The sequence below is a fragment of the Vulpes vulpes genome, chromosome 13 (genome assembly GCF_048418805.1).
Source record: "Vulpes vulpes isolate BD-2025 chromosome 13, VulVul3, whole genome shotgun sequence".
NCBI classification, from domain to species: domain Eukaryota; kingdom Metazoa; phylum Chordata; class Mammalia; order Carnivora; family Canidae; genus Vulpes; species Vulpes vulpes.
The window spans coordinates 31,995,849-32,009,674 of record NC_132792.1 but is presented as its reverse complement, the minus strand read 5'-3'; the positions used below and the strand labels follow the sequence as shown (position 1 = coordinate 32,009,674).

The 13,826-nt window shown below is 34.6% G+C and overlaps 1 protein-coding gene across 49 annotated transcripts in view; it reads left to right on the top strand.

The window, feature by feature from the left end:
- The window catches only part of RIMS2 (regulating synaptic membrane exocytosis 2), a 589,976-nt gene that overhangs the window by 246,737 nt on the left and 329,413 nt on the right, over window positions 1-13,826 (top strand). For all 49 annotated transcript variants that reach the window (XM_025994824.2, XM_072734082.1, XM_025994821.2 and 46 more), the window contains one exon: window positions 8,829-9,754. In XM_025994824.2, the coding sequence (XP_025850609.1) occupies window positions 8,829-9,754 (926 nt within the window). The remainder of the gene's footprint in view (window positions 1-8,828; window positions 9,755-13,826) is intronic.

Below are 13,826 nucleotides of genomic sequence, written 5' to 3'. Positions count from 1 at the left end.
CAAAGGGTAAGGAGGAGGAAATTAGAGACCTAGAGAGATGGATATAGAGTAAACATATTAGGAATGATATGAATGAAGTTCTGAGGTGGGCCACTAAGAGGATCAGGAGACAAGGTTGAGTAAAGGAGAGGACTGGCAGCGGAGTGTGTATTATAGTTGGGATGACACTGGCAAGAGAACTCAGGCAAGTGGGAAAGTGAATGGAAGGAAAAAAGAAAGCTTATATACCATTGTATCAACTATAATCTTGTGTCAGAAATCTTCTGGATTTACCAGCATGGAATAATCAAAATATTCTGGCAAAACTTTTTTCCCTTCGATTTGATATGAACCATGGGGTCTAAATGCTTCGATTTTGTTATTGGTTAGCATTCCTATGAAAATGATTGATCTTGGGGCAGCCCGGGTGGCTCAGCGGTTTTGCGCCGCCTTCGGACCAGGGTGTGATCCTGGAGACCTGGGATTGAGTCCCACGTCGGGCTCCCTGCATGGAGCCTGCTTCTCCCTCTGCCTGTGTATCTGTTTGTCTGTCTCTCTCTCTCTGTGTGTGTGTGTGTGTGTGTGTGTCTCATGAATAAATAAATAAAATCTTAAAAAAAATGATCTTTAAATATTTATCACTTTTGTCTCAGTAAGCTACAAGTCTTTGTTAGGAATCTCAGTGAATAAAAACCACTTTGTCTGTCCCCACTGCCCCTCCACAATCTCTCCAAGACTTATTTTTTTATTTCTTTTTAAAGATTTTATTTATTTATGAGAGACACACAGAGAGAGGCAGAGACATAGGCAGAGGGAGAAGCAGGCTCTCCATGTGGGACTCAATCCCAGGACCTTGGGATCATGGATCATCTGAGCCGAAGGCAGATGTCTGACAAACTGAACCACCCGGTTACTCCCCCAGACCCATGTTTAAACTTGAAATTCAGGGAACCAAAAACAGCAAGAACTTTCTCATCTTTCCCCACACTTCAAACATTGGCCTTTCTCAGTACTATATAAGTTTATTTGGAATCACTTAAACGAATTATTTCCTGTGCCATTACACCTCTGGGGAAAGCATTCTTTTAGTGAAGATTAAGCAACTTATTGAATAATTGAAATTATAGACCTACTAAACCATCAGCAATGTTTATTGTCACTATATATTTTATAGTGACAGCAATGCAGTGGACTCCAATAGCAAACACAATGAAATCTGTTATTTTTGTAATACTGTAATTCACGTAGGAGAAGTGGTTCACAAATTTCTCAATCTATCTGTTTTAGTATAGTGCCGGAAATGCCATGGATGTAGGATGCATTTGGTATTCAGTATTGTGAGACACTAATCAGCTAAGTACCGTAATCCTCCTTACAGGGTACATTCTTACTTGACCTGGAGCTATATCCGGCCACATAGTAACAGCATTAAAGAATAACCTTTTTCTTAACAGGTCCATCACTACAGGATTTTGTGACTCCATCCATGAATGAATGTTGTTTTATGTGTTTATGTTTTATTTAATAATTCAGTTTTGAAATAAAATGATTGCAAGCAAGTAGAGACTTTCAAATCATCTGATTAAGGATGGATCCTATGATTTTGCTAGAGCTAGAAGGATTAAATGAAAGCACTGCCTGGCACAGTGTTGATGTATTTTTATCGACATGATGCTTCATGCTCGACAGATGTGCGTTGGTTGAGCAAAAGGTAAAACTAAAAAATGTATTAGATGTTGTGATGTGATTTGTAAAAAAAAGTTTGGTCTTTTTTGGTGTGTTTTTTGATGAATATAAATTGTTTGATTTATTAGAAGCTTCTTGTAGGAATTCTAGGCATGGGAACTATATATTTCATATTTTATAGGATCCTATATTTCTGTTAAATCCTGGATTTAATGTGTCTTAATTGCTTTAAATTTCAGAATTTGATTACAATGTTATGTTTAAACTATATAGTTAGAATTGTATAATTGAATTAATGAACTATCATTTTAATTGATTTAGCAATAACCATGCTTTATAAAGCTTTTAAAAAGATGGAGTTTTTCTCAGATTATTGGTTCTTCAAATATTATTTCTGTTATTTATAAGTGACAATCATTTAATGATCTCTACTAACAAAGATTATGAGTAAGGGATTTTCTCTATAAGTAGTGCTTAATTGAATAGCATAAATTTGAATTTGCAGAAATTAGTCATCTTCAAATTCTTTACTTTCAGTATCATGATTCTTAAAAATTATATAGGTATTCAGAGTTAAAAGTATACAAATATTAAAGCTTAAAGTTTCCATATAAGTGTTTACTGTCCTTATAATTGTTTTGAAATGTTTTATACAACTTATATTTTCAGAGGCTTGATGATTAGTTTGTAGTATATATAGTCAATATTGTAGGTGGTATAGTAACACAAACCACACAGCATGGTAAAAGTTGTAAATATGAAAATAGAAACTATGGTAAAAACACATTGTTAATACAGTATGTAATTGAGACTACCTTTGGGAAATTGTTCAAAGTGACTTTAATTGGGAAATAAGTTTTTTATTTGGAATTTCCCTATCAGTCAGCCTGATTTTTTTTTTAAATCTTTTCTTTTTATTTTTTTATTTTTTTTTAAATTTTTATTTATTTATGATAGTCACAGAGAGAGAGAGAGAGGCAGAGACATAGGCAGAGGGAGAAGCAGGCTCCATGCACCGGGAGCCTGATGTGGGATTCGATCCCGGGTCTCCAGGATCGCGCCCTGGGCCAAAGGCAAGCGCCAAACCACTGCGCCACCCAGGGATCCCAGTCAGCCTGATTTTTATACACGGAGCTTTAAAGAGACTAATTGGTAGACTGTCTTGCTCAAACTCTTATGCCTAATCAGAATGACATTTATAATGGAGTATACAGCTAGAATATTTTGAAACAGATTGAATAGTCTGTATGACAAAAAATTATAAGCAATGAACAGAAATGCTACTTATTAACTTATATTTTCAATATTTCCATATGTGATTTTTTTATAAACTAGATCTGGATAAGACCCCTGTGATATGGGGAAAGAGAGAATAACTTAACAACCTAGATTTCAGTAAAAAGAGGTAAAATGAACAATATTAGGTGAATATAAAGTGAATACAAATATATACTGATATTGTTATATCAGAAATAGGGATGGACTGATGCATAGGAATAAAAAATAAGGACCTATATAATGTCACGAATATATTTTATTCTAAGGAAGGGCATAATTTTGGATTTTGCCTCTTAATTTCTCAGTGTCTTTGAAGGATTAAGGAAATAAAGCATCTTAAATGAATTGCTCCATTCTTCTGAATTATAAAATATGGGTGAAATACTGTTAAATGCTTTATGATTGCTTAGAGAATTGTACAATTTATCATTAAATTCTTTACCTATTAAATGTTTTCTACCTGATTATAATAAATGCTAAGACTTGCTTATAGAGAACAGTAGCAAAGGTAGAGATTAAACTGCTTGAATTTTCATGGGCTTTCTTCAGGTTCTGAAAAAAAATAGTCTCTAAAAACACAGCAGTTTTAATTTAAAAGAGAGTATATATAAAATAACTCATGATCTAGTTGGCAAAATCATTTGGCAGAATATTTTAATATTTTGGAGTAATTGATAGATTCTTCATTGTTTGGTAAGAGTAGTCATAGGATAAAATCTTGCCTTGCTCCTAGCATAGCTTTAATATAGTACCTTAAAATATATTTTTTAAAACTTTATTCTGTGTTAAGTAACAGTGACAATAGTTATTCCAATTTCAGAAGTCATGAGCACTATTCTATTTTTACTTAAATCCAGTACAAATCATTCTACAGTATGATTCACATGCTTCAGGCAAATTTCATAATCTCTAGAAAATGTGATTGTTGGAATTAATATTGAATTCAATATTTCTAAGGTATGATTTTTCAAAAACACTTAGATGACTTGTTAAATGCTAATTAATAATAGACTTTCTTTTGGAGCTGAATTCTATGATAAATATTCTTTTTTATCAAACAAATAAAATATATTTCCTATATCGTAAAGGCTTACTATATTCACTTTATTTATACCCTACTTTCAGAAATTTATGTTAATTCCTCAGGAAATGAAGTGTTTCTTTTCTTACCCCTACCTCTGTTCTATAATAACAAGTGTAATGTTAAATATATTGTGAGAAATCCTTAATGTACAAAGAGGTTTTGTTCTAAATGTTTAATTGTAAAGTGACTGGCACTCTAAATATATTTTTCCAAAGAAATCATTTCATAAGCAATTGCTGGATTTTGTAGCCCAACAACAAAAGTCCAATGAACATATAAAATACACTACTATAAAATAGTTCCTTCCTTTTACCTATGCTGGGTGTTATTACTGCCAAGGGAGCAATAGGAGAAAGAGAAAGCTAGACTATTTTAGCCCATCAGTGGGTTTTAGTATAGAAGAGAACAGCCTATCCTGAAAAGTAGAGTCATCTAAGGGAGAATGAATCAGTTCTTTAATTTGACAAATCTTTTTCAAGTACCTACTACGTGCCAGCTTATATAGATCCAGGTTGCTGCTCCTCATGAACCTCAATGTTTTAGAGTATTGTAGACATTCTTGGATAGTAAAGGACGCGATTACCTAGGGCAGAGGTACCGTGAGGAGGAAAGGCCATTGTCAGGTTGAATTGCCTTCGAAATATCCAATTTCCTGCTTCACATTTTCTCAATTTTTTTACTTTCTTACATGGCCTTAAGTCCCACATGTTAGAGATTAATTTGTATTAAAAATCTTAAAGCATATAAGTATTTTTGATAATATTATAAAGCCAATATCCATTCATTCTGATTTAATCTGGTTGTTTTTCTTTTGATTCCCAACTGAGATCAAGGACAATGAGGAAATGGAATTTACTCAGTTTGAGAGCAGGAAATCTTTTGCTAAGGAGGGGTACATGAAAAAGGCTTGGTTGGCTGCTTTTAGGTGGGTTCTAGAGATGAACTATCTTGGAAAAATATTTGATATAGTACAAGAATTTAGTAGATTTTATATTTTATAAAACAGCTTTAAGTAAAAAAAAAAGAAAGAAAATAATAGCAACCTAATGATAATAACGAAAACATTTCCAATGAAGTTATATATTTTATAGAAATGGGCAACACTCCGTGTAACTACATTACTCTAGTCAAATGCACCTTTTTCAGGAAGACCTTTATTACTGAAAGTAGCACCCTGAAATTAGAATTTATTTTAACAATGAGAGGATGGTCAAGATGGAAGAAGAGGAGTGGGAGATACAGGCTTCTAGTTACAGAATGAATAAGTCACAGAAATAATCATAACATAGGGAATGTAGTCAAAGATACTATAATAGTGGCTATGATAACAGATGGTAGCTACACTTGTGGTGAGTACAGCGTAACAAATAGACAATTCGGATCTCTAATGTTGTACACCTGAAACTAATGTAACATTGTGTGTCAACTATACTCAGGTAAAAAAAAAAAGTTTTAAAAATAAATAAAGTTTTAAAAAATTGTTTTCTTGTATACCATTATAAATCTGAGAAACACTGGAATCTTACTCTTGGAGAGTATCAATTTCTTGATATTAAATTTGGTTTATGAATAATCTATAGTCTTGGAGACAAATGTATTTATTAACTTAGGTTGGGAAAAAGTAAGATACCAGAATGTATTTGAAATTCCTAACATAAAGTCTGCATCTAATGGAGGTTACATGGTCAGTTTAGAAGAACTGATGTAGGGCACTTGGGTGGTTCAGTCAGTTATATGTCTGCCTTCAGCTCAGGTCATGATCTTGGGGTCCTGTGATTGAGCCCCATGTTGGGCTCCCTACTCATTGGGGACTCTGCTTCCTCCTGTCTTTCTGCCTCTTACCTTCCACTCCTGCTCGCGCTCTATCTCCCTGAAATAAATAAATAGAATCTTTAAAAAGAAAAGTTTAAAAAAAAGTACTGATGTAATTGTTTATTCTTTAGAGTTCCCTAGAGAAATCCTCTTTTACCTCAGTTTTTAAAATATAGTCAGTAGATATAAGTAGACAGTTAATGAGATCTATGTTGAAAATTGGCACCAGTCAGTTATTATATCTTGCCAGAAGTATTATTTTTTGCTATCCTTAAAGCTTTCATTTAGGCGTATTAACTTGATGAAGTCATGGTATCATTATTATAAGATCATAGCTTAACTGATTGAGCCACTCAGGTGCCCCACATTTCTTTATTCCTAATCTATATTATTATATGTAGCATTTAGATCTTACCTAATACATATTTGTTAAAATAATATATAAGTTAATGTGTATAAGCTATGTTTTTCACTTTAAAATACAGATTCTCAAAGATTAACCAGCCATATAGGTCAAATAACTGGTTAATAACAAAAGTAGGACTAAGAAACCCAGATCCCTTGATTCTGTTCTTTTTTATGATAATTGCCACCATGCTAAAGTATTTTTTCTTTAGTCATATGTATAAAAATGACAGAAAAGAAAATGAATTATGCATAAACAGATACACATATAGGATATTACGTAGGTCAATACTATAAAATTTATTTTGAGTGCTCTATTTTGATTGTCTATTTTAAAGTATAGGAGTCTATGGTTTTATGTAACAATTATAACTGAAAAGATTTGTTTTTAATTCCTAAATGTTTTATATGTAAAAATAAGATATAAATGTAAAAACCCCCAACACATCCACTTGCCTAATCATAAAACATTTAGAACAGACTATTTCTTCATACTTTGTAATACTTTTGCCTTTATGGTTCTAGGGTAGAGTTTACCTGGCTATACTTGTGTGACACTGAAAGGTGGAAGAGTTACAGAAGCCATTATTGTCAAGCAGCAGTTGTTGGCAGGCCCACAGGCTGATGTGAAAGTCTCAGTGGCTCCTGGCAAGCTTCTGTTAACTGACCACCCCAATGCTATAGGCAGCTGAGATAATTGGAGGCAAATTCCCAAAGCTTGAAATTCATAGCAGCTTCTCTAGTGAACATTTTGAGAACCCTTGTCTTTGGTTCTTCAGGCTAAGAACAGCAGCATTAACTTCTTTGGCCTTCATTGCTGGTTCAGTTGTGTAGTTTTTGATTACTGTATTAAAATCCTTTCTACTTAGAAAACCTAGAATGACTTCTGTTTTTATTAACAAATCTTAATTGATACATTGGCAGGCTTTATTTCAGATATGGAGGAAAGGGATTTGGTGACACAGGAGAATCTATTTTATTTATTTATTCATTCATTTATTCATTCATTCATTCATGAGACACACACACACACACACACACACAGAGGCAGAGACACAGGCAGAGGGAGAAGCAGGCTTCATGCAGGGAGCCCAATGTGGGACTGGATCCTCGGACCCCAGGATCACACCCTGAGCCAAAGGCAGACGCTCAACCACAGAGCCACCTAGGTGTCCCAACACAAGAGAATGCAGAGGAGAAGATGGCGTTGCTGGGTTAGGTCATTCCACATTATCCTTTCTCTGCTCATGCTTTTAGGCCCCCCCAAAACATAACATCTAAGAAATTCACAATGGAGCTAGCTAATGTTGGTCATCTTTAACTTCAACTGACCTCACTTTTTATTATCTCCTGTTCATGTGTCCTGGCAAAAATCCCCATGACAAGTATTCTGAACTTCTGTCATCCTCAGGAATCCAGGTCACTGCTTTTCATGGCTAGTGGTTGACATTATCTGGGTTCATACCAGAGAAGAGGACAGTGTGAATATTTTGTTGACGAAGAGTATTATGCAGATGACAAGGTTCACTATGTTGTTCCAGTGTTAGAGGGGCAGGTTGAGAACTTAAAATATGGTCTCTTCCTCTGAGGCTAGAAGGAAGTATGAGTGGTTAGATATGAAGACAAAGGGAAGTATTGAGCTGGCTTTAATTTCAATGAAGACAGAATAAAAATAACAGTCTCTTCTGTTTTCTACAAAGACTTTGTATGTGTGTGTCTGTGTGTGTGTAAGATGAATAAGTCATTATTGTTGGTATTTATTTAAATTGTTTATCTCAAGTTAGAGCAATAAAGAAGAGTTGGAGATACAATGATAAGATGAAAATTTGGATGAACCAATACCAGGAGTGATCTAGGTAGCTGATGATTGAAAAATGAATTTTTAAAAAGATTTTATTCATTTATTTATTTGAGAGAGAGAGAGAGAGTGGGAGAGAGAGAGAGAGGAGGGGAGCAGAGGTAGAGCAAGCAGACTCTGCACCTAGCATGGAGCCGTGGGGCTGCATCTCACAACCCCTAGATCATGACCTGAGCAGAAATCAAGCATCAGATGCTTAGCCGACTGAGCCACTGAGGGGCCCCTATGAAAAATGATTTTTTAGAGCCAGTATTTAATTTTAGTCAGAAAGTATTCAACTAGTGAGCCAAATCAGTTTGGCTTCACTATGTTTTCAAGTGACTTCATATCAAGATATTAGGAATAGAGTGTCAGGGGGAACTTTTCAGTTTCTGAATAGCAATTGGGAGATTGTCAAAGTGTATTGAGCCAAGCAAAGAAATTACAGTGAAGTCCATTTTGCAGCAGCAGTGTATGATGCTGACTCTCTTATTTCAGCACATAAGTATATTCCATATGTAGTCTGTCACAGATTAAAGAACAATATCAAAAGTACCTTTAAAATTTCCTATTTGAACTGAATAAAATATTAGTAAAACTTTTGTTATGGCATGACTTTAAAAAGAAATGTTTTAAAAAAGCAAAAGAACTATTTGAATTTAATTTGGCAACCCACAAGTAAATTAATAAAACGTTGAGTTGTTTGGACGTTGCTCTTCTCATCATTCTTTTGCCTTGCTTACTTAGGACACGAAGTCCATCAATATCCAGAGATCAGAATAGAAGATACGACCAAAGAGAAGAAAGAGAAGAATATTCACAGTATGCTACTTCAGATAACGCCATGCCTAGATCTCCATCAGATTATGCTGACAGGAGGTCTCAGCGTGAACCTCAGTTTTATGAAGAGTCTGACCACATAAATTACAGGGACTCCAACAGGAGAAGTCATAGGCATTCCAAAGAATACATCGTAGATGATGAGGACGTGGACAGCAGAGATGAATATGAAAGGCAAAGGAGAGAGGAGGAATACCAGGCGCGCTATCGAAGTGATCCGAATTTGGCCCGTTATCCAGTAAAGCCGCAGCCCTATGAAGAACAAATGCGTATTCACGCTGAAGTGTCCAGAGCAAGGCATGAGAGGAGGCATAGTGATGTTTCTTTGGCAAATGCTGAACTGGAAGACTCTAGGATTTCTATGCTGAGGATGGAACGACCATCAAGGCAAAGATCTATATCTGAACGTAGAGCTGCCATGGAAAATCAGCGGTCCTACTCAATGGAAAGAACTCGAGAGGCTCAGGGACCAAGTTCTTATCCACAAAGGACCACAAATCATAGTCCTCCCACCCCCCGGAGAAGTCCAATACCCATTGATAGACCGGACATGAGACGTACTGACTCATTGAGGAAACAACACCACTTAGATCCTAGCTCTGCTGTGAGGAAAACCAAACGGGAAAAGATGGAAACAATGTTAAGGAATGATTCTCTCAGTTCAGACCAGTCAGAGTCAGTGAGACCTCCACCACCAAAGCCTCATAAATCAAAGAAAGGAGGTAAAATGCGACAGGTTTCATTGAGCAGTTCAGAGGAGGAATTAGCTTCCACACCTGAATACACAAGTTGTGATGACGTTGAGATTGAAAGTGAGAGTGTAAGTGAAAAAGGTAAGTGCTGTCTTCTCACCACACTTTCCCTGGAGTTGATTTCTTAAGGGCTTTCTTTTTAGGTTGTATTTGTGATAAACATTTAATAGATATTACTATGTTTATTTTAAAAGATTCTTAATGGTGCCAGTTATGTGAAGAAAGGTTCAAGTTTTAAAAAGTAACTATCTTCTTTTGTTCATGAGGAAGAGAAATCTACTGATTTTTTACAAAAACTATTTTGTTGTTTCTGAAAATTTTCTAGCATCACTTCATGGTATCTTAAAAAATACCTATTAGGTATAGTTGTAAAATAACATCTTGTGTGTGTTTCAAAGTATTTGTTATAGAATATCTGAAAGGTTCCTCAAAGTATAAAGAATGAAATACAAACTATCCATAATCTTTTCCCCCAAATATAACCCTTGTTAACATTTTGTGTTTTTTTCCCCTTTTTCCTATGTGTGTATATTTCACATATTTATAAAATTGGTATCATGCTAAACATAATTAGTATTCTGATTATTTTCAATTTATATCATATCATTAACTTTTTTTCCAAACAAAGATGTTCTTTAGAGATATGTTTTTGAAATGACTGCACTTAGTAGTCTATCATATGGTTGTAGCACAAACTAACTGTTCCTTCATTTGGGGGCATTGCAGTTGTTTCCGATTGCTAGCACAAACAATATTAATGGTTATCTTTACATAAGAATTTTTGCCTAATCCATGAGTATTTCACTAATATATATCCATGCTTTGATTCTTATAAGCTTTTGGTTCAGAAAACCAGCTTGCTTTCCACGTAGGCTATAACACTCCATACCCCTGTCAGAAGTTAAGTTATCAGGTGCTAAATACCAAATCTTTGCAGTTGAATAGGCTACAAAAATGCTATCTTTTTGTTATTTTAACTTGAATTTGGTTGTGCAGTTGCATGTTTTATATTTTATTGGTGTTTGACATCTTCTATGAATTATCTGTTCATTTCTGTTATTTCTTCTGCCCATGTTCCTATTGGGTATTAGTGTTTCCCTTATTGATTTATAAGAGCGTTTTATGTGGTTAGGATTTTTACCCATTTAACTGTCATCTTTTTCAAATGTATTTCCCATACTGATGTTTATCTACTAATTTTCTCTGGTCATTTGGAAATACTGAATTTAATATATCTGTCTTTGCATCTTTGGTTTTTTTTTTTAAACCATTTCTTTTATCCATAGATACTCTTTATTCATCCCCAAGTCAGTTACATATTCAGCTGTGTATTTTCTCATGTTTTTATTATTTAATTTTAACCTTTAACTTTTTAATCTTTATGTAATTTATTTTGGCATATGCCAAAATACACCTGATATGTGAGAATTTAGCATGAATCCCCTCTACCACCCACCCCTGCCCACCACACACACAATTTTCTGACACCATTTGGTGAATAATTTATTTTTTCATAAGAATCAACAGGACATCAATAAAGGAATTCAAGAAGGCAGCTAGATATGAAATTAATATGGAATTATTTTGTGCTGTACCAAAATAGAAAAATGAATGAAAGGCGGTTCCCATTCTGAGCTATAAACAAGAAATGTTGATTTAAAGATAACTAATGAGAAATGAGGGGCACCTACATGAAGAAAGCTATAAAATTACTGAGTGACATAAAGAAAGATAATCATTGAGTGAGTAGATTCATTTCATGTTCCCAATTGGGAAGGCTAAATATTGTAAAGATTCATGTTCTTTCTAAACAATGTCTTGGGGTTAAGGCCCTAGTAGTTTTAGTACCACTGGTGCCTATATTTTTATTTCTACAAGTTAATCTGGAAGGTATGCAGGAGAAAAAAACTTAACTTTTTTTCCCCCTTCTATGCCTTTTAGGCTCACTGGGGTGGGGGATCGATGAAAGATTAACAAGAGAAAAACAAATTTATTCATCACTTGCATTTTGCATACATGTGGGAGCTTTCAGCTACTGTGAAACATAAGGGAGTAGTTAGAATTTGTGCTCTACAAGAGAATAATAGATTTTTAGAGAAATAGACAAAAAAAGGAACTTTGAGTTTCTTTCTTTTTTAAAAAATTTTATTTATTTATTCATGAGAGACAAGGAGAGAGAGGGAGGTGCAGAGACACAGGCAGAGAGAAAAGCAGGCTCCAGGTAGGGAGCCCGACGGGGGACTCGACGTGGAACTCGAGTTCGATCCGGAGTCCCGAGGATCATGCCCTGTGCCAAAGGCAGCGCTAAACCGCTGAGTCACCTGGGCTGCCCGAACTTTGAGTTTCTGGGGTAGCAAATCATGGAAAGGTTAAGTGTATGAGGGAACCAACGGGAAAGAAGAGCTAGCTAGTAAAGTTTGTTACGTAGACTTCTCTGGAGCCATGTCTTGCCTGCTAAGAAGTAATTAACTTCTGTCCTTCCTTATAGAGGGCAAGTGGGGGATACCTTTACAAATTTATGTCCTGCTTTTAGGCAAATAGAGGGGAGGGCAGGCAGCTTTTCTTGTGTTTACTTCTTCTCAGTTGTCCCTTATTCAAAATAACCCCTATTCCAAATGGCATATTAAAACAAATAAATGGGGCAGCCCGGGTGGCTCAGCCCAGGGCCTGATCCTGAAGACGTGGGATGGAGTCCCACATCGGGCTTCCTGCATGGAGCCTGCTTCTCCCTCTGCCTGTGTCTCTGTGTCTCTCATAAATAAATAAACAAAATCTTAAAAAAAGAAAACTATAAAAAATAAATAAATAAAACAAATAAATGATAAGAACATAGAAAACACCACAAAGCAAAAGGGAAGAGATCAATTATTCAACAAATGGGCTTGGGGAAAATGTATATTTAGTGAAAAAAAAAGAAACCAAATTAGAGCCTCATTTCATACAAGTTGCACTGAGATTATAAACAATAAGAAAATTGTGTTTATTGAAATAGAAAGGTATAGAAGGAGAAACTGCAGATCTTAATTTTATCATAGGACATAAAGAAAGTTTATTTCCCAGAAGCTGTAATATTTCCTTAAATATAGTTAATAACCTATAGTTTGATTGTTTTCCATTTGTCTGAGTATATCATAATACTAAAAGTTAAGAAAAAGATAGATTGGTTTATCTTTAGTGAATTAGTTTAGATTCTGTTCATTAATTCTGCTATTCTCTGCTAAAGTAATGCCTTCAGTTTTTCCACTTAAAGTTGTAAAAAATAAACTTAACTAATGTTTGAAAATTCCTCCTAATATTTAAAGAAGTTTTATCAGCAGCAGTTTTTTTCCTGTGTGCTTATATGTGGATGCATCCTTTTGACTAACTTTTAAAAGATAGTTATCTCTTTGCTTTATTATCCCTAGGCTAAATGATCTCAAAGAAGGTGTTTTAAAGCTGAGACATCTTACTCATTGTCTGTACATTTTTGTCTCTTTTCATTCTTGTGCACAGCCTTTCAAAAATGCACAAAGCAAATTTGTATCAAGTAATGTAAAGTGTTAACCAGCATTGCATAGATAGATAGCACTAGTCAGCATTATTAGTGCAGAAGGATTCTTTGCAGGCCCTTCTATATCATATTTATAGCTTCAGCTACATAGCAGGAACTTCCTGATTTTTAAATAATAAAATTCTATAATCCACAGCAAGTGTATAGCTTTTTTTTCTTCACTATCCTATTGGTTAGCCTTTTTATTTATTTATTTTTAACCTAACTTTTATTGGTGCTCTGGTGCTTTGGCTCTTTCCTTATTCATTTGTCGTTTGTCTCTTTGGATAGGTCTAATTTTAAATAAGCAGAATTTCACCCAAATTTGTAGGTGATGTCATTTCTTCATTCACTATGTTCTATTAAATGATGCTGATAATTACAATCTATGAGTGACTGGGCCATTACTATGAAACAGTAATAGGGTTTTATGGAAAGAGCATGGGTTTTACAGTCAAAGAAGAGCTCAAATCCTGGCTGTGAAATTCATTAACTACATGATCTTCTCCTAGGTATTTAACAATGTCTGTTTCCTTATCTATAAATATAAGAATATGTTCGTTGTCTGGTAATTTGTCAAATAGTAGATATTAAAGACACTTTTAGATTACTTATTTAATGTTT